The following is a 20,376-nucleotide window of genomic DNA, read 5'->3' on the forward strand; positions in this document are numbered from 1 at the left end:
ATTATTAAAATTATAACACCAAATTATAATTAATAATAATAATCATATTCAAACAGCTTCTGGCATAACATTAAATTGGCGTCCTGGGTGGGTGAATTCTACTTTATTAGCGTTCCTTTAGACTAGATGAATGACCAGCAACTTTTGAATTGAATAAACACAATCCATATTCCAGCACATTTTGATTGCAGCACCTTGCCAAAAGGGCTATTCAACTCCTATGCTTAGTTCCTAAGCATAGGAGTTGTAAGTCACAGGGTTGCTTTTCCCCTGTGCAGCCGGATTAAACGCACACATTTGAACACACTTACTGCAGTAAAGTGTCAGTCATAGTACGTGTTGCTGTTAACAGTTAAGTGAAACTACGTAACAGGTTAGCAGTTGTTGTTTAGTGTTGAGCTAAACTACAGTGTTGTGTCCGTTGTTGTTTAGCGCTAAGCTAAAATTCAGTGTTGATTATTTTGTTGTTTGTTGTAACGCCAAGCTAGGCTACAGTGTTGTTGTGTAGTGCCAAGCTACAGTTGTTGTGTTGCTATCCATAGCTGTGACAAAGAATGGATAGCAAAAGTTCTTCAGTCAAAGGAGCTGAAGGCTCAGAACCCTCCGTTGGAACGGAGGCCCAATGTGTCATTAGCTCATTACTTAAAATGACGTCGGAGGAACAAAATCGTCTAAATCAGTTTGACATAGAGGACTGTGAGCAAAGGATTCAGAAGTTGGTTGATGAGGTCCATAGCAGGGCAAAGGATAGATTGGTAGAAGATGTCCTAGGTGAGTTCACTGCGTTATACCACCGAAGGTTAATACTAGAGACTAAGCTGAGTCACAGAGAGATTGAGAGGCGTGTTTTAGCTAAGAAAAGAATCAGAGAGCTAGAACAGGGAAATGTGCAAGCCAGCTGTCATCTCAAAGAGGAGCAAGAAGAAGATCTCGCTAGCTAACACCAAATTATAATTAATAATAATAATAATCATATTCAAACAGCTTTTGGCATAACATTGTCAACTGTTCTATCCATCAGTGTTCCTATTTTCCTCCACTCCAATCTCCTTTCCGTCTTCCTATCTTTTTCCTCTCTCCTCTTGTATCAATCTTACAATATTCTAAAACAGAGACATTATATAATTAAAATCACTTGTAAAATCACTTGTAAATGCAGTTGCAGTTACAAGTCAACCATCATAACAAAGGTTATGGAAATAAAATTAGAACATAATTTAAATCAAATTGCAATTAAGTTACACACAACATCCACAACAGAATCCTGAGGATTTTCAGGTGCAGTGGTGGCTCATCCTGGAGCCAGAGATAGTTGGGTTGGTCACACCTGCACAACTTGAAACGTCTCTGAAGCAGGGATCCTCCAGGTGGATTCATGGAGCAAACTCTCATAATCTACCTGTGTGTGTGTTCTCACTTTATTTTATTTTCACGTAGCAGCTTCTAAATCTGAGTCTGACTCACAATGTACGCCGCAAAATAGAAACGTGAAGAAATTTAATTTGATTTGGGTCCGATGACGAGCAAGAGAGCGTGCGAGAGCGAGCGAGAGCGAGCGAGAGCGAGCGAGAGCGAGCGAGAGCGAGAGAGCACTGGTAGAGCGGCACAGAGTAACAATAACAGAGCCCTCCATAAAGATGTTATTAATCAGAGAAATAAAAAATTATTTTCTGATTGTCAGCAGGTAAATTTGCCCACGGTAACACACCTCAGTTCCCCACAGCCCAACCACCGGTTGCCGGTTTCATAAACGACGTAAAGTCAGGGGAGAGAAAGACAGACATTTCTTCTGTTGCAATTCTCTCATCTGTTGCCTCCAACTCTCTCTTGGTTCATCTCTTCCTTCATTACTAACCTTAGATGTCTCAGCTGCAAGACAGTTTCCCTGATTTCAGCCAATTGAGCATATTTGCCAGAATGAATGGGGTAGAGGCCACAAGCTAGGTGTCCATATACAGCACAATGCATATATTTCATCTCAAAATAAAGCGTAGAAGATTTCTTCTAAATAAATACATTTTTGATTGAATACTGTAATGTTCTGTTATGGCACCCAAGCACCAGACCGAGGTTTTGCTGACAATCAAACAGGACAAACAACCCTTCACGCACACACTCAAACCTAAGGAGGATTTAGAGTAGCCAATTAACCTAACAGTCATGTTTTTGGACTGTGGGAGGAAGCCAGAGTACCTGGAGAGAACCCACATATGTAACGATCCTGGCACTGGAGCTGATCCACAACTCAGCACACCTGCTCTACTCCTCTCTCACTGCAATTAGCCTCCACTGGTTCCACCTGGTCTCACCTGCATATAAGCTCAGTCCAAATCAGCCTCCAGTGCCAGGCCGTCTCAAACCAGTTGGTGAGAACTTTCCAGCCTCTCTGTTTGCCAAGCCTGTTTTTGCCTGTCTGTTGCCTGAACTATTTCTGCCTTGTTACCGAGCCTGTCTTCCCCTTGTCTGATTCTGTCTGCCTGATCGAAGACCCGAACCATTGGACTCTGGATTTCTATCCTGTTCATCCTGGACAGTTCTGCCCCCCCACCGGACCCCAACCAGTCTGTGAGTAAACCTGACTAACCTCTGATTTCATCTGGAAAATTCATTACCAAACGTGGACTGGACCTGGACTGATTTGGAAAACCCATTGGAAACATTCCGGACCTCTGCCCTCTCGGCTCTGACCCTGAACAATCCCCTGGACCAAGTTGCTGAAGGATAACCCCTTACATACTGTCTGCTTCTCTCTGCTCTGTTGTGCTCCGACTGAAGTTCGACTCCTCGGCTGCTACTGACGTCCCCAGCCATGACTCACCCTACTCAGGTTAGTGATCAGATCTGATCTCATCCAGTACGTCCAAAGCCAGTACGGTCACTAACCTGTCGCCTTTGCCTCCAGGAGTTTCCAGCCGAGCTGAGGTGCTCCACCTTGCTACTCCGCATCTCGAAATAAACTTGTTTTCACCATCACTGATCTGTTTTCTAGCTGAATTACTGGGTCCAGACTCTGCATATTACAGTACGGCCTGGCCACAACATTGACCCATCGCCGGATGAACAGTGGCGGGCTGGCGTAAAGAAATCCATCTCAGTTGGAGACTGGTGTTGCTGAGATATTAACCCATCTCCACAGTCAGGCTCCTTCGACCCAGTTACTTCCGCAAACACCGGTCCCTGCTGCTGCGCCACGCACGATGACGTCAGCTCTCTCTGAGCCGCGTCTTCCTCCGTCCGAGTCCTTTAAGGGCGAGCCAGAGCATTGTCAGGCTTTTCTTACGCAATGTGAGATTAATTTTGAACTTTAACCTTCTGCTTTTCCCACAGACCGATCAAAAGTAGCTTATATTATTTCCCTGTTGGCGGGAAAGACAAGGTTGTGGGCCACCTCCGAGTGGCAGAACAATTCACCTATTTGCCATTCGTATCATGCTTTCTCCCGTGAACTTGTGTTGAGGAAAATATCCTTAAGGTATGTCTCTCCCTGCTCCAGGGTAAGGTAAACATTACATGAGTTTTATGGCAGTAGGGTAGGTCAATTTGCTTGACCCCGTACTGGGAAGAGCAGCCCCTTTGTTTGAGAAACAGATAGCCCTTTAGTCCACTAGAGGGCTCTTCAGACAGGGAGATCGGTCCGTTGCAGAGTATATCATATATTTTCATTTATTAGCTGCAGAAAGTCTCTGGAACGAGCACTCCCTTGTGAGTGTTTTTGTTACTGGTCTTAATGAACGGATAAAGGACGAGCTTGCTACCCGGTGTCATGATTTGTTTACTGAACCCGAACTGAACCACACACAGAGCCATGGACCGCGGAACGCATTTCAAATTGGTCGGGCCCATCAGTCCGGTGCGCATGCGCGAAAAACCCGGATGAAAGTGAACTACCCATTTATTTAACTTTTTTTTCTGACGTTCAAGCACACACGCCCCGTATTTATTTCCACTTACAATCATTATATTACAGCTAACACAATATTTACAGAATAAAAATACTTTAAAAAGAAAAGTCAAACTCACCCCTGCTCTAAATATTCCTGGATGAAGTCCTATCCTCAAAGCATCCACTGTGGTCAAAAGATCCCTGTGTGTGTGGGCGCACATAAAGCTATTTAATCTTTTCTGGGTCATTGTTGATCTCAGATAGGTCTTGATACGACGGAGGGACGAGAAACACCTCTCAGCACTTGCAGTGGACACAGCCTTAAAGCTAGCTAAGCTAACGAAGCAAACGAAGTAGCGGTCATTTTGTTTACATCACATGACACAATCAGCCAATAGGGTAGTTCACGCGTGACGTCAGCGCTACGTCCAGGTCCGGCGTGTAGCCACAAACAGTACTGTTCTCGTCTACTACATGACAAAACGGGTGATTTAGAGCGTGCTTTTAGTTTGTTTATTTCTGGAATCTAAACAATGCCTACGACTTGTTGTTCTCCTGGTTGCACAGAGAGGCATTCCAAATCGTTGGATGTACGTTTCTGTCGTTTACCGAAGGAGGAAGGACGAAGAAAGAAATGGATATTTTCAATGAAAAGAGCGCAGGCAGACACTCCCAATGGACTGGGGGAGCCATCATATTACAACAGAATTTGCAGTCTACACTTCATCTCCGGTAAATACAACTTAATTCTGCTCTAGTCATTGTGCTACTTAAATAGCGGCGGAGGGGAGGTGGCGATCGCTACACGGGCCGGTGAAGCGGCTGCTACAGCAGCAGCAGCCGCTTCTGCGGCTGTCTGGAGCAGTTTCTCTGTTTGCAGCAGTTTCTCTGTTTGCGTCCGCCATTGTGTTCGCCTTTTGCCTACCAGTCGCGCATGCGCGAAAACCGCGGATGAAAACAATAGCAGTGAACTACCCTATACATTTTTAGATGGGATGATTTATCGCTTTCTCATTGGAGAATGATGCTGCTGCCATAGACTATTGTGCATTTAAAAAAAAGAGCTATTGAATAATTTAATGTTATTTATATATATTATTTTATTAGTTTGATCATCAAAAGTAGGTAGGGCCGCGGCCCTACCGGCCCTACCGGTTCCGCGGTCCTTGCACAGAGCTTAGTTTGTGAGTTTTATTGAGTGATTAGGAGTAGTGGAAGCAGGAGACCAGAGAGGCAGAACCGGGATGGAGCTAGAGGATGTAGATGGCTAAATTGGCAGGCAGGACGGAGCCGGAGCATGGAGGTAGCAAGACCAGCAGCAGAGCAGAGTGGAGACTTGGGACCAGAATCACAGCAGGATAGCAACACAACTGGGTGAATACTTGCAAGACCGGAGTGAGAGTAGGACCAGAACCACAGCAGGCAGGCAGAGATGAAGGGAACTCGGGCTGGACGGGAACAGGATGAGGTAAGCAGCAACGAGCAGTTGTGAGCACAAGTAACAGTAACCAACAGAACGATCCGAAGAGGAAGGACTGAATGCAGGGAGCTTAAATAGGGAGGCTGACAGGTGTGCTGAGTGCTGGCAGATTAGTGACTGACAGGCGTATGTGATTACTGAACTGTGAGACTGGAGCTGAATGGAAGGTGAAAAATGTCCTGAATATGTGCATGTTGCAGCAGACAAAGCTGCACCATGACACCCGGGATTTCCCAAGGTCTCTCAAGCAGTTGGAGGATTTGGCGACCAATGTGCTTCCTTGGCCCACCCTTGGGCTGCTCCTCTGGCCTCACTTGCTCCTCTGCCTTCTCGTGGTCCGGTCGACCCTGAAACCATGAAGCTTGAAGGAGCTAGTCTCACGGGGGAAGAACATGAGCACAGAAGGCGCTTTGGGCTCTATTTTTACTGTGGGGGTAGGCATCACCAGGTTCATTCCTGTCCATTTAAAAGGACAGGTTTAGTAGAGTGTGAGAGAACCCTATTGAGCCGCACAAAACTCTCAACCTCTTCAGAAATCATGTTCCCTGCTACTCTAACTGTCTCTTCAAGACCCCATAACCTTTCTGTTTTTATTGAGTCAGGGGCCGATACTGAATTTATGGATAAGGGACTCGGCAGGAAGCTAAACATTGAACTTCGTCCGGACTCTTCTTCTCGCAGCATCCTGGCATTGGATGGTCATAGGCTGAACAGCTCCCACCTCGTCACTGAGCCGGTTGAGTTATTGGTGGGGGGAAATCATCGGGAGAGACTGACTATTATGATTATTGATTCCCCTCATGTTCTGGTTATCCTGGGTGTTACTTGGCTCCGCAGACACAACCCCTTAATAGACTGGCAAAGGCTGGAGATCTCAGGGTGGGCCCACTCTTGTTCTAGAACCTGTTTACGCTCAGCTCAGCCTCAGGTTATGGTCAAGAGTAAGATAGAGGAGGTTTACCCGGATCTTTCAAGGGTTCCCCCAGAGTACCACGACCTAAAGGAGGTTTTTAATAAGTCCAAAGCCATGAATCTTCCTCCTCACCGCCCTTTCGATTGTGCTATTGGTGTATTGCCCGGGACTACCCCTCCTAGGGGGCGGCTCTATTCACTGTCCGTTTCTGAGTCTCAGGCTATGCAAAAATATATCACTGAGTCCCTTCAGGCAGGCATAATTCGGCCTTCCTCCTCTCCGGCAGGAGCCTGTTTTTTTTTTGTTGGCAAGATGGATGGTTCACTCCGCCCTTGCATTGATTATAGGGGGCTCAATGAGGTTTCTGTTAAAAACCGCTCTCCGATACCCCTCATAAATTCTGCTTTTGATCAGATCCAGGGGGCCAAGGTGTTTACCAAGTTGGATCTTCATAATGCCTATCATTTGGTCCGCATTAAGGAGGGGGATGAATGGAAGACGGCTTTTTGTTAAAGCCCAACGGGCCACTATGAGTATTTGGTTATGCCGTTTGGGCTCACCAATGCGCCGGCTGTATTTCAGAGACTGGTTAAAGACATACTCTGGGACATGATTGGCCTTCTACCGGCGATTAATTCAAAATTACAGCCAAGTGGCTGCCCCCTTACATGCTTTTACGTCTACTAAGACAAGGTTCCTCTGGAATGATCAGACAGACAAGGCTTTCACATGGCTCAAAGGCCTCTTCACCACAACCCGGTACTGGTTTCCCCCAACCCGGAGAAACAATTAATTGTTTAAGTGGACGCTTCTAGCTCCGGTGTTGGGGCTGTTTTAAGTCAAGAGGCTGAAGATGGCCGAATTTACCCCTGTGCATACTTCTCCAGGAGATTGTCAAGTGCAGAACGGAACTATGATGTGGGCAACCGGGAGCTGCTGGCAGCTAAACTCGCCTTGGAGGAGTGGAGACACTGGTTGGAGGGGTCCAAGATGCCATTCCTGGTGTGGACAGATCATCGGAAACTGGAGTACCTGAAGATTGCTAAAAGGCTTAACCCCAGACAAGCCAGGTGGACTCTCTTTTTTAGCAGATTCAATTTCTCCCATTCTTATAGACCTGGCTCCAAGAATATCAAACCTAATGCCTTGTCCAGAATGTTTGAAGCAGAAGAAGAGGGATTGACCAAGGCCCATGAATACATTTTGCCAGAGACAGTCAGGTGTGCCATCACAAGGTTGGATCTGGAGAGGGAGGTATGGGCTTCCTTGGGTGGTACGCAGATTCCTGAGGCCTGCCCTAACGATCAGCTTTTCGTTCCGGACCCTCTAAGGGACAAGGTTTTAGATTTCTGTCATTGCTCCTGCCTATACTGCCACCCAAGCATAACCAAGACTCTCCGTACCGTGCATTCCCAGTTCTGGTGGCCCACCATCTCAAGGGACATTAAAGAATTCGTCACTGCCTGCCCTCTCTGTAGTCAGGTCAAAGTCTCTCGCCGACCCCCCTCTGGTCTGCTCCGACCCCTCCTGGTGCCCTCTCGACCTTGGGCTAGTCTGTCAATGGACACTGCCTACTATTCCTCAACACTGAAACACCTCAGGGCTGTGTCCTCTGCCCTGCTCTCTTCACCCTCTTCATTCATGACTAACCACCCCACAGAAAAACTTCATCATGAAGCAACAAGACCTAGGAGGTGTTATGAAAATATATAATCATTTCTATAATAATAGTGTATTTTTAAAGTTGCACATATTTTAATCTTTAAAACAGTAATTTGGCATGGGGAGGTTTGCAGACTATTTGAAAAACAATAGCTGCGTCTCAATTCGCAGGCTGCGTCCTTCGAAGGACACATTTTAAGGCCGGTTATGTCACAACGATGCACGGAGGCTGTCCAATTTGCCAAAAATTCTGAGGATGCTTAAAATGCAGCCTTCGAATGCGTCCTCCTTTTCCCCGAATTCTGAGGATGCACCGCTACCATCCTTAGTGGCCTCGTCTGCCATAAGATTTCCCGAGGTGCTTTGCGCGCTTTTTTAGTGATAGTGACAGTAGTGATTTAAATCAGTTATTTACAGGGTTTGTACACATTTAACTATTCAATTCAAATTACTAAAGTTATAAACATAAGCTTATATCAAGTCTTACACATAAATATAACATTTTATATTTAAACATATTCATCAATCTGCTGACAAGCGTTTGTTTAATAACTGGTATATTATGATCATTAGCAGGCCCCTGTGGGTGAAAATAATAGCAGGTAAATGTTACCTCTCCACTGCGCTCTCCCAGCCTGAGAAAAATTTGTCGCCGGTTTCGCTGCCGCCGAAGCCGTCTGAGCCGACTGTCCTCCAATAACAAGTAAATAAATAAAAAATAATAGAAAAAATTTCCATATCCATTATTGTGTCGTTTATCCTGTTGATTTTTGTCTGGCACTGTTTTTCCCAGGCTTGGGGTAGACGTGATGACGTCGTGTCTCAACCAGGAAGTGCTCCAAAGGCTAGACTGTCCCATTTACCAACGGCTGAGGATCCTCCGGAGCATCCTCCAAAGGCTGGGTCCTCCTAAGGCTGTGTAGGCTGGGTCCTTTGAAGGACGCAGCTTGCGAATTGAGACGCAGCTAATGACTTAATTCAAGCTCCAGTAAGGTGCCAGGTGCAGAACAGCACGGGAGTTATATATGGGGGTTTTGCAGAATAGTTAACGGTTTTCAAAACTATCTCATGGCTCTTAATTTTATCTTAGTTAACTCTCAGGAACAGGCTAGGGCCATTACTTGCAACTAATGGCTGAAGTGTCAGAAAGCACATGTCTGCTGGAGACTGAATGTCCGCAGGGGGGTGAATCCAACCCCTTTGGGAGTCCTTGAGGTGTTGTTAAAAAGACATGTTTTGGGTTTGTACGATGAGACAACAACTTGCAATCGCATGGAAGACATGTCGGGGTAAAATAGGCTATGTGTGGTCGCTGATAAAGTTTGTAAGTGCTGTCTCCCTCTTTGGAATTCCAAATTGAAATAAATATATGTATGCTATAAGTGTTTGGTCTCTGATAATTGTTTTTTCCTTTGCTGCCAAATCCTCAAACCTGGATGAGACGGGCCGTGATGAAATGGAGTAGGGATGGACCCGTAATCTTAGCAGAGGTCAAAGTGGACTTCAGGAGGTCCAGGAAGACTGAACATACTTCTCTCAGCATAGTGGGGGAGGTGGTGGAGCATGTGGACATCATAATGTTCCTGGGCATTTACATCTCTTCTGACCTTTCCCAGACTGTAAACACCTTCCACATGGAGAAGAAGGCCTAACAATGGCTCTTCTTCCTCAGTAAATTAAAACAGACTTGACTTTCTACTCTGCTACTAATAAACTTTATTAGAGCAACAGTAGAAAGCATATTGTGCCTGAGCATAAGAGTGTAGTAGGGGAGCTGCATGGCACAGAACAGCACATGGGATTGTGGGATGCCGTCAACAAGACCTGGACACATTTTATGCTGTACAAATCCAGAAAAGGGCCAGATGCATTGCCACGGATCCAACCCAACCGGGCAATGTACTGTTTTGCCCATTTCCATCAGGTAAACACTTCAGAAATATTAAATCAAAAACTAATATATTCAAAACCAGCTTCTTTCCAGAAGATGCCAGGTCTATTTCCCTGCTGAGAAATGTCCAGTCTTTTACATGTTTACCAACACACTACTGTTAATGCCTATTTGCACACTTTGTCTGTCTGGACATCCATGCATACAGACTGCACAGTTCTATAAAATGAAGGTTTAGGAAGGGATTGGTCAGTGCAATCAACTGATTTTACAAAAATAAACTGTGGAAAAAATATGTCTTGTTGTGTCTATGTGTTATATGTAATGTATGTATGTTATATGTATGTGTCTGTGCCTCAGTCTCATCAAAAATTTCTATTACCATAAAGATTCTTGATTCTTTATCCTATATAAACTTAGTTTGATCATTTGAAGCATTGATGTGGGACAACAAAGCAAAAAAAGAAGACATTTTTAATGAGACAAGGCACTATATTTCACTCAACACTAGAATCCTTTTGCAGAAATGACTGCTTCAATGCGGCGTGGAATGGAGGCAATCAGCCTGTGGCACTGCTGAGGTGTTATGGAGGCCCAGGATGCTTCGATAGCGGCCTTTAGCTCATGCAGAGTTTTGGGTCTTGCGTCTCTCAACTTTCTCTTCACAATATCCCACAAATTCTCTATGGGGTTCAGATCAGGAGAGTTGGCAGGCCAACTGAGCACATTGATACCATGGTCAGTAACCCTGACCATGGCACTGTGAGCAGGTGCCAGGTCGTGCTGAAAAACGAAATCTTCATCTCCATAAAGCTTTTCAGCAGATGGAAGCATGAAGTGCTCCTAAATCTCTTGATTGCTAGCTGCATTGACCCCGCCCTTGATAAAACACAGTGGACCAACACCAGCAGCTGACATGGCACCCCAGACAATTACTGACTGTGGGTACTTGACACTGGACTTCTGGCATTTTGGCATTTCCTTCTCCCCAGTCTTCCTCCAGACTCTGGCACCTTGATTTCCAAATGACATGCAAAATTTGCGAAAGAAGTACTGTGGACCACTGAGCGACAGTCCAGTGCTGCTTCTCTGTAGCCCAGGTCAGGCGCCTCTGCCGCTGTTTCTGGTTCAAAAGTGGCTTGACCTGGGGAATGTGGCACTTGTTTCCTGCACACGCCTGTGCACGGTGGCTCTGGATGTCTCTACTCCAGACTCAGTCCACTGCTTCCGCAGGTCCCCCAAGGTCTGGAATCGGCCCTTCTCCACAATCTTTCTCCACAAGCGTTTTCTGCCACACTTTTTCCTTCCCACAGATTTCCCACTGAGGTCCCTTGATACAGCACTCAGGGAAAAGCCTATTCATTCAGAAATATCTTTCTGTGTCATAGCCTCTTGCTTGAGGGTGTCAATGATGGCCTTCTGGATAGCAGTCAGGTCGGCAGTCTTACCCATGATTGGGGTTTTGAGTGATGAACCAGGCTGGGAGTTTTAACGGTCTCAGGAATCTTTTGCAGGTGTTTAGAGTTAATTTGTTGATTAAGATGATTAGGTTCATAGCTCATTTAGAGACCCGTTTCATGATGTGCTAATTTTGTGAGATAGGAATTTTGGGTTTTCATGAGCTGTATCCCAAAATCATCCGTATTAAGACAATAAAAGACCTGAAATATTTCAGTTAGTGTGCAATGAATCTAAAATATATGAATGTTCAAGTTTTATCATTACATTATGGAAAATAATTAACTTTATCCAAATTTGCTAATATTTTGAGAAGAACCTGTACAAGTTACCATTTGTGGTGGGACTGTGCCGCATTTTTCACCTCTGTCCTACAAACTGAATCAATTTTGCCTATTTGACTGAGTTGAATTCTGAAAAGTCCAAAAATGATGTGACAAGCATGTTTTACATTTAAAGAAAGCAGAGCTGCAGTTACAGACAAAAACTGAGTTGGCTGTCAATCAAAATATGCATCAGTGTCCCACCTCATAGCACATTGACATTGAGTAGCTGCGCACCAGGATGCTCAAAGAAAATGCTGCTAAAAGACTGGTGAACAGTTTATAACTTGGTGAGGTCAGAGAAAGGTGGTTCTCAGAGAGCTTTTTGCAAAGTTCGCCAAAGTGGGGCACAATATAAAGAAACACAGTAAAAGTGAATCGTACTGCATGTGGGAATACACACAAATCAATATATTTTCAAAGCAGGTGAGAGTTATAATTGAAAAAAATCTCTCAAAGACAGTTTAGAATTTCACCCTGAGAAGCATAATTTTAGTAAAGCAGAATGCACCTTTATAGATATAAGCTTGTTATCTGCAAAAAAGTATATAGCTTTGGCTTAGAAGAATGTGAACAGACTCAACGCCACCCAATGGTGAAAGCAGATGTCATCTAATTTGCCACTGCAAAAAATAGTATATATTAGGAAATCCAAACAATATCTTTATGACAAGGTTCAGAATCCTTTCATTAATTTAATTTATTAAGAACTTAGACTTTTTAGAGGGCTTGTTAGACTCTTGATAAGCTGGAACCTGTAGTGTGACATATTGAATAGACATGTACAGTGGTATCAAATCAGTTTGATAATGCTAAATTACTCCTGTTATTTGGAGAAGCTGTTTGTATATTTATTCTACTTCTTATTTAGTTTTTAATTGCTATAGAATGAGCTTGTAGCTTTATGTTGCTGTCATGTAGGGACTATAACAGACTGGATCAAGATTGTATTTTCAAATGGAAAATCTCAATAAAGATACTTTGGTAAAAATAAACTTATGTAACACTGTGACATGTTAGCATCCTCTTGTGTTCCGTGTGTCCGTCTTCAACATCCCTTATTCTTTTCTCCGCTTCAATCACTCTCTCTCTCTTCTAGATTTTCCATTTTTTGTTTTGAGTTTCCACATTTCAGCTAGCACTTCATTATCCGGGTTATCGTCCCCAACAGGTCTGTTTGGGGTTTGTGTAGCATCAGTAGCTATAGCCTCGGCCTTTCCGTTGTCTTCTTTGGTTCCTTTCAGGTCCTTACTTCAATGTTCAATGTTGATTTTTTTCACACGTTGACGAGTGTTCATTTATCATTTATAGGCCTATGTCAGGATTCAGTTATTTTTGTCAGGGTCTGTCGGAGCTGAGAAAAAAGCAGGCAGCTCTAAGACATGACGTAAGCGGAAGTCGTGTTATGGTTTGTCAATTTTATAGTATTTGCGCATACATATATTAAATGCAGACACTATAATTTGGTTGGATGCTATTTAATTTATAAACAAAACAAAAACAGTTCCCAATCACAGAGAAGACTGCACCTATTATCGTGCGTGTTCTTCTCTCCATTAATAAATTATCATACTGTGTAAAAAAAAAAAAAGAGAAGAAGTGACACAAGTTAGTAAATTATATGAGTGATCAATGAGAGACTCATGGTTCCCCATGAAGTCTTTAAATATCATAGTAAACTGTCGTAGTAAAATGAATTGAGCAAATATTTTTCCTGAAAAAAAAACTGTCTGTGTCTCAAACCACAAAGGTTGTTTAACACTGACACTCCATGTTACAACCAGAGCATTAACTGCAACTACTAAACCTCAGCGGCTGCACATTGTCAAGACAACACATCTCAGAGTATGACTGGATTTGACAGTTTGATTGCCCTGACAGGATTCTTGCTGAGCTTTCACAGCTGCAGGCTTATGAAAACTGAATTAATGAACAGGAAAATTGAACTGAATGAGGACACACTGGTACCTGAGATACAGAGAGAATGAAGCAGTACACTCGTCTGGCAAACATACAGAAAATATGAGGAAAATTAACAAAGCCTTTGTATCCATTCAATCGTATTCTATAGGCCACCTATATAATAATTTTTTGGTCAAGGCTTGCATACGTGGCAAAGTTCTCCTGTAGTAAATGGGCATGCATGGACAAGTTATCAAAAAATAAATAAATAATGAGCAACTTCCAGAAAATGTCAAGTAGATTGACATTAATTTGGTAGTCTTTTAGAGATTGGTTCAATATTTAAAAGAATACTAATTTATTAGAAGCCAGAATTTTTACATCTTATTTTGATCTATATACAATAAGTCAGGCTTTATTTATATGATACTGATAAATGATTTATGCTCTGAAAAGACATTATATGCTTTCATCATCAGTGTTTGGGAAAAGGGGTGAGGGTGGGGGTAGATTAGAACAGCAGAATCAAAAGAATTGAACTGTTACTTGGTCAGAGTGGACCATACTGACATGTAAGATTTTCGGACGTAAAAGTAAAATATTTTACTTGCACATGCCACACAGTGAATATATTCTGCAAAATTATGTAAATCTTTTTGAGGTATGTTTTAAACAAGATTTCTACTGTCTGACATTGAAGAACCATGGTTGTTATGGAAAAGTTTGAAAAGAAAGTAATGAAGATGAATGCCGGCATGATTAGAAAAGATTGCCAACAAGTGTTTACAATTAATGAGCTTGCAGAGTAGATATTGTTTTAATAGTAAACGCATAAATCATTTCCTATTAAACAACCCCCTTTAACATAGGTTGTTTTGCAGAATGCTTTACAGAGAATTTCTAATCCATTACCTCATTATTCTGAATATATTTATACATCTTGATAATATATGTATTCTATAGTCAGGATATTTATACAAATATAAGGGAAGACTAAAACAATAGATTAAAAGCAAAGAGAAATAAATATTGAAGTGTTCAAATATAAAAATAGAAATTACTGAAATAAAATTCTGCAACTGCCTCTGAATATTGTTATAGAGAATGTACTGTGGCCTGATTAGATTTTTTTTTTTTTGTACCACACATGGTATCATGAGTCAAGAATACCTAAAACAAACATAGCAAGTATGAATATACTACAAATGTGAAAATAAAATAAGGCAGTTGTGAAGTTAATTAAAAAAAACTAGAAGACATAGAAGAAGCCACAGAAAAGAGGGGAGAAGGATAGGTAAAACAAGAAAATAACAAACTCAACACAGAAATACTGACGTGATATCTGGACAGCCAGAATTTCGTGATAAAGACAACATGGTAATCTAATACATTTTAAAATGCAGCTGCTAATATATTTGTTGAGGTAGAAAAACACTGCTGCGTCCATCGCGTTTGAAGTTTGTAAGTGATAAAATTTACAAGGCAAGACACCTGTCTATCCGGTATATCTAGTCATAATTTGGCTTAAAAGAACAAACAATATAAGATGAATGTGTAATCACATTACCAGAGATGAGAAAGCAGACTTTTGTCCTTGCAGACCGTATACACAAGGTGCACACTCCGTCCCGCAGTCTGATCCAGCCACCAGCCAAACACATGTGCAGGTCAGCAGCATCCAGAGGCAGCTGCACTGAGCGGTCACAGCCATTGACTAAGGACGGGCGAAAATGACATGATTGATTCTCACTGTGGTACTCTTAGTGTTCTGCTACGACTTCAGAAAGAAAAGAAAAAAAAATAACCTGATCTACAATAACCGTTCCGACTAACCATCAACTTCTAATGCCACCATTAGATCATCATCTGTTTTACAGTAATCACAAGCTCTTTATTACAATACAGGATTCAATATGTTGTCAAATTATTTTAAGTTATATTATTATGATACAATACAAATCAGTCTTTGTTGATATTATATGTGATAAACACTAGTTAAGTTGTAGTAGCTGATAGTTGTAACTGTAAAAGTGAAAATGTGTGTATTTGTTTCTTACCTCTGTTGAATGGAAAACAACGAGGCTTTTCTATAGTTTCTCTCCAAAGAAGGATCAGCAGAAGGCGTGAGACCTGTTTGTGTTTTGACAAATCTGCACAAGAAACGAAGCGGTTCTGTCTCTCCCTCAGGTGTTTTGACACGCGCTTCGCCGCTTTATGAGGTACGACAGGTCCAACTTATCCCCGACGAAGACAACCTAAACGAACCAAGACAACCCAAACGAACAACCAGTGAGCTGTACTTGGTGCACTACAGCAGCGGGGTGTCCGGTATCCTTTTTAAAGTACTTTCCGGGCCTTACGTCACCGAATATAAAAGTGCGGGGAGGAGATGAAGTATGTGACGTTGCTGCCCATCACCTCCGCCTCGGAGCCCCCGGCAACACCACCACGTCTACTTTATTGTCACGTAGTTTTCTGCCTGTCAGCTACGTCTCATTTTGTTTTGCGTGTGTGTGCTTTCTTTAGAAGTCTATTGTAAAAATGATCTTCACAAACAGTTGTAAGCACAACTCTCTCTCTCTCTCTCTCTCTCTCTCTCTGTATACATGCTTAGTGATAAAAAATATTTTCCGATGTAATGAAGGGAGGACGTATTTTTTACGACGGTGTATTAGGGCCATTTTAGACCAAAAAAAAAAAAAAAATAGAGTCAATTTCCGCCTAAAAACTCAGAAATTTGGAGATTAATTTTATAGGCTATTTTCAAAAAAAAAAAAAAAAACCCGGAAATTTTCTAATTTTGAAAAGTCAAAAATCTCTACCTAAAAACTCAGAAGTTTTGAGATAAATTGCACAAATTTTCAAGGGAAAACTCGGAAAATTTCTGTCGTTCAACTTCATAGGTCGTACATTTGTGGGGGAATAAATCAAAGATTTTCATAATTAAAGGCAGATATTTCTAACATTTAAACTAGGATATTTTCAGACATTGTTGAGTCAGAAATTTGCAAGAACAACACTATGCAATTTATTAAAAAAAACCTCCGAAATTTGCGGATATTTCTGACAAATGATGCCTGAAGTCCTCTGAGATTGAAGTGGCAAATCAACGAGATGCACTTCTCTGAGATTGAAGTGGAAAATCAACGAAATGCGCTTCTAGACCTTTCCTAAAGTCTGCGGTCGCTACATCTCTCTCCTTGATGAGGTTGACTTGTCTCGGGTGCAGAGTTGACATCGTCCGCCTCGGACTTATCATCGTTTGTGAGGAAGAACGTTCCACATGGCTGCATCAAGTAGTTGTCATTATGCTTCTGAAGTAACTAATGCCTGAGAGTGACAAGTCACATCTGATTTTTCTGGCAGACAGCTCAGTTTGCCGGTCTTTTAATGACATGGTGCTCCTAGCACGGTCTGTTAAGATTCGGCACCAACTTTTTAAATGTTGTTGGACAATGTTCTGATACAAAGACGACTGTGTTTTAGTCTTCTATATTGACAATGTGTTGGGGTGGTGTGATAAACAACAAATAAGTTGTGCACGTCTGTGCAAAGTTGACAGTCAACCTGTTACCACTGTTAGATATCCACTATTGTGTTACGTCTTCAAAGAAACGCGCGGAGTTACTAGTGTGTCCGAATTAGTGCACTTGATTTAAAATTGCAGTGAAATTGGCTGTTTTTTCTTTAGTCCAAATTGTTGGGATCATTATTCATTTGAGTACATAGCAATAAAATGAAAATGTCAGCTGACGTATATAAAAAAAAAACTCCAAAAATGTCAGTCAGGCCTCACAATGGCTTCTCCTCCTACTCTTCCTTCAGCTTCTCCATGTCTGTCTAAGTATCCCCTTATCTCCTGCTCTCTGTGTCAGATGTTTAGTTATTCCTCTGCCTCCTTTACAGATAATGGTACATGTACATTTTATAGCTTTGGAAGTGAGTGTGTCTGAATTGCAGACCCGGTTCCCTGCTGTTGAAAAAACAGCTGATAGCCGCCCCTGGGCCAGTGGAGGAGTATCAACCATCTTCCAGTCTGATTTATTAATTAGTCCCAGGTGAATTAATAACTACAGTTCTTTTGAACATTTAACCCTCAGTTTCCCTTATCCAAACTGCAAAGCAATAAAACCACTTCTATTTGTTGTTTTGTATCGTCCACCAGGCCCTTCACTTTTTGGATCAGTTGGTAGACTTCTTATCTGATTTGGTGTTAAGCACTGACAAGATTATTATTATTAATGTTCATGTTGACACAGAATGTGATAACCTTAGTGTATTGGTTTTGCTCAAAATGTGCATAAACCAACGCACTCTTGCCTTCATACTTTAGACCTTGTGCTGACATATGGCACTGAATGTGAAGAATTAACAGTATTTCCTCACAACCCGGTCCTATCTGTATCTATATAACCTGTATATAACCTATATATATATATATATATATATATATATATATATATATATATATATATATATATATATGTATTTAGATAGATAGATAGATAGATAGATAGATAGATAGATAGATAGATAGATAGATAGATAGATAGATAGATAGATAGATAGATAGATAGATAGATAGATAGATATGTTTGTTTGGAAGGTTGGGTGTGTGTCGACCCGGTGGGGACATGGAATGGGGTGCGCGACTCAAAAATTTTGGGAAAACCTGAACAAGAGGAATCCTACCTAATACAGTAAAACAGTCTCACAGAGTTAGAGCAGCATCTTTTTCGTCATTAATTGAGGAGAATAAAATTAATACTAGATATCTCTTCCGTACAGTTGCCAAACCTAGTCAGAGTCACAGCTCCGTTGATCCATCCATTCCCTTAGCTCTTAGCAGTAATGATTTTATGGGATTCTTCAGAAATAAAATTGATTCCATTAATAATAAAATAATTGGTGTCCTCTCAGACATAATTACCTCATCCACAGTAAGTGAGGAAGCGTTGGAGGAATCTTTAGAACCTGATCGGAGTTTGAACTGTTTAGAAGCAGTAGAGCTTTCTGAGCTATCTAAAACTTTAGCTTCATCTAAACCTTCTACCTGCATGTTAGACCCAATCCAAACCAAGTTGTTTAAGGAGGTATTCCCTCTGATCAGTGGTCCTATTTTAGACATGATTATTCTATCCTTGGTAAATGGATATGTACCACAGGCTTTTAAAGTAGCTGTTATTAAACCTTTACTTAAGAAACCATCTCTTGATCAAGATGAGTTAGTAAATTACAGACCTATATCTAATCTTCTTTTCTTATCTAAAATTCTTGAGAAAGTAGTTGCTAATCAACTATGTGAACATTTACAAAATAATGACCTACTTGAGGAGTTTCAGTCAGGCTTTAGAGCTCATCATAGCACTGAAACAGCTCTGGTGAAGGTCACCAATGATATTCTCATGGCCTCAGATAATGGACTTGTGTCTATACTTGTCCTGTTAGATCTCAGTGCTGCATTTGATACAGTTGATCACAATATTCTCCTACAAAGACTTGAGCATACTGTAGGGATTAAGGGAAAAGCATTAGGCTGGTTTAAATCTTATCTGTCGGACAGATTCCAGTTTGTCCATGTTAATAATAAATCTTCCTCAAACTCTAGCGTCACCTGTGGAGTACCACAGGGTTCAGTCCTTGGACCAATTCTATTTACTATATATATGCTTCGTATTGGCAAAATTATCAGACAGCATGGGATTAATTTCCACTGTTATGCTGATGACACTCAGCTATATTTATCCATAAATCCTGATGAATCCAATCAGTTACTTCGACTGCAGTCATGTCTTGATGACATCAAAAGCTGGATGACTTTAAATTTCCTGCATTTAAATTCTGACAAGACAGAAGTTGTAATCTTTGGGCCAGAGTCTTCAAAAAATAAAGTTCTTAATCAATCACTTAATCTGGATGGCATTAACTTGGCCTCTGGTAATAAAGTTAAAAATCTTGGTGTTGTTTTCGACCAAGACATGTCATTTAAATCTCATATTAAACAGGTTTCCAGAGTTTCATTTTTTCACCTCCGGAATATCGCCAAAATTAGAAACATTCTGTCCAGGGGTGATGCTGAAAAACTAGTCCATGCATTTGTTACTTCAAGGCTGGACTATTGTAATTCTTTACTATCAGGAAGTCCACAAAATGCAGTTCAAAGTCTTCAGCTGATCCAAAATGCTGCGGCAAGAGTTCTGATGAAAATCAACAAGAGGGATCATATTTCTCCAATTTTAGCTTCCCTTCATTGGCTTCCTGTTAAATCAAGAATAGACTTTAAAATTCTCCTTCTAACGTATAAAGCCCTTAATAATCAAGCTCCATCATATATCAGAGCTCTGATTACCCCGTATGTTCCTAACAGAGCACTTCGCTCTCAGACTGCAGGTCTGCTGGTGGTTCCTAGAGTCTCTAAAAGTAGAATGGGAGGCAGATCCTTTAGCTATCAGGCTCCTCTCCTGTGGAACCAACTCCCAGTTTTGGTCCGTGAGGCAGACACCCTATCTATTTTTAAGAATAATCTTAAAACTTTCCTTTTTGACAAAGCTTATAGTTAGAGTGGCTCATGTTACCCTGAGCTATCTCTATAGTTGTGCTGTGATAGGCCTAGGCTGCTGGAGGACATCAGGGTCTAATTTTCTCACTCTACTGATTTCTACTGTTCTTCAGTCTACTTTTCTCCAGTTTTGCATTGTATTACATTGAAATGACTGTCGTCATTTCAGCTTTTAACTTTTTGCTCTCTCTCTTTTTCTTCATAGTAGGTACACCTGGTCTGGCGTTCTGTTAACTGTGACATCATCCAGAGAAGACGGCTCACCCGCTACTACCATCTAATGTAGAACAGATTACTAGATCAAT

At 41.6% G+C, this 20,376-nt stretch overlaps 1 protein-coding gene across 1 annotated transcript in view; it reads right to left on the reverse strand.

The window, feature by feature from the left end:
* The window catches only part of LOC105920838 (proenkephalin-A), a 34,772-nt gene extending 18,803 nt beyond the window's left edge, over positions 1 to 15,969 (reverse strand). Inside the window, exons 1-2 of the mRNA XM_036137821.1 lie at positions 15,570 to 15,969; positions 15,080 to 15,226 (exon numbers count right to left, since the gene is read on the reverse strand). Coding sequence (XP_035993714.1) covers positions 15,080 to 15,223 — 144 coding nt within the window. The 5' untranslated portion in view covers positions 15,224 to 15,226; positions 15,570 to 15,969. The remainder of the gene's footprint in view (positions 1 to 15,079; positions 15,227 to 15,569) is intronic.
* Positions 15,970 to 20,376: the final 4,407 nt, after the last annotated feature.

Source organism: Fundulus heteroclitus, chromosome 6 (genome assembly GCF_011125445.2).
Source record: "Fundulus heteroclitus isolate FHET01 chromosome 6, MU-UCD_Fhet_4.1, whole genome shotgun sequence".
NCBI classification, from domain to species: Eukaryota; Metazoa; Chordata; class Actinopteri; order Cyprinodontiformes; family Fundulidae; genus Fundulus; species Fundulus heteroclitus.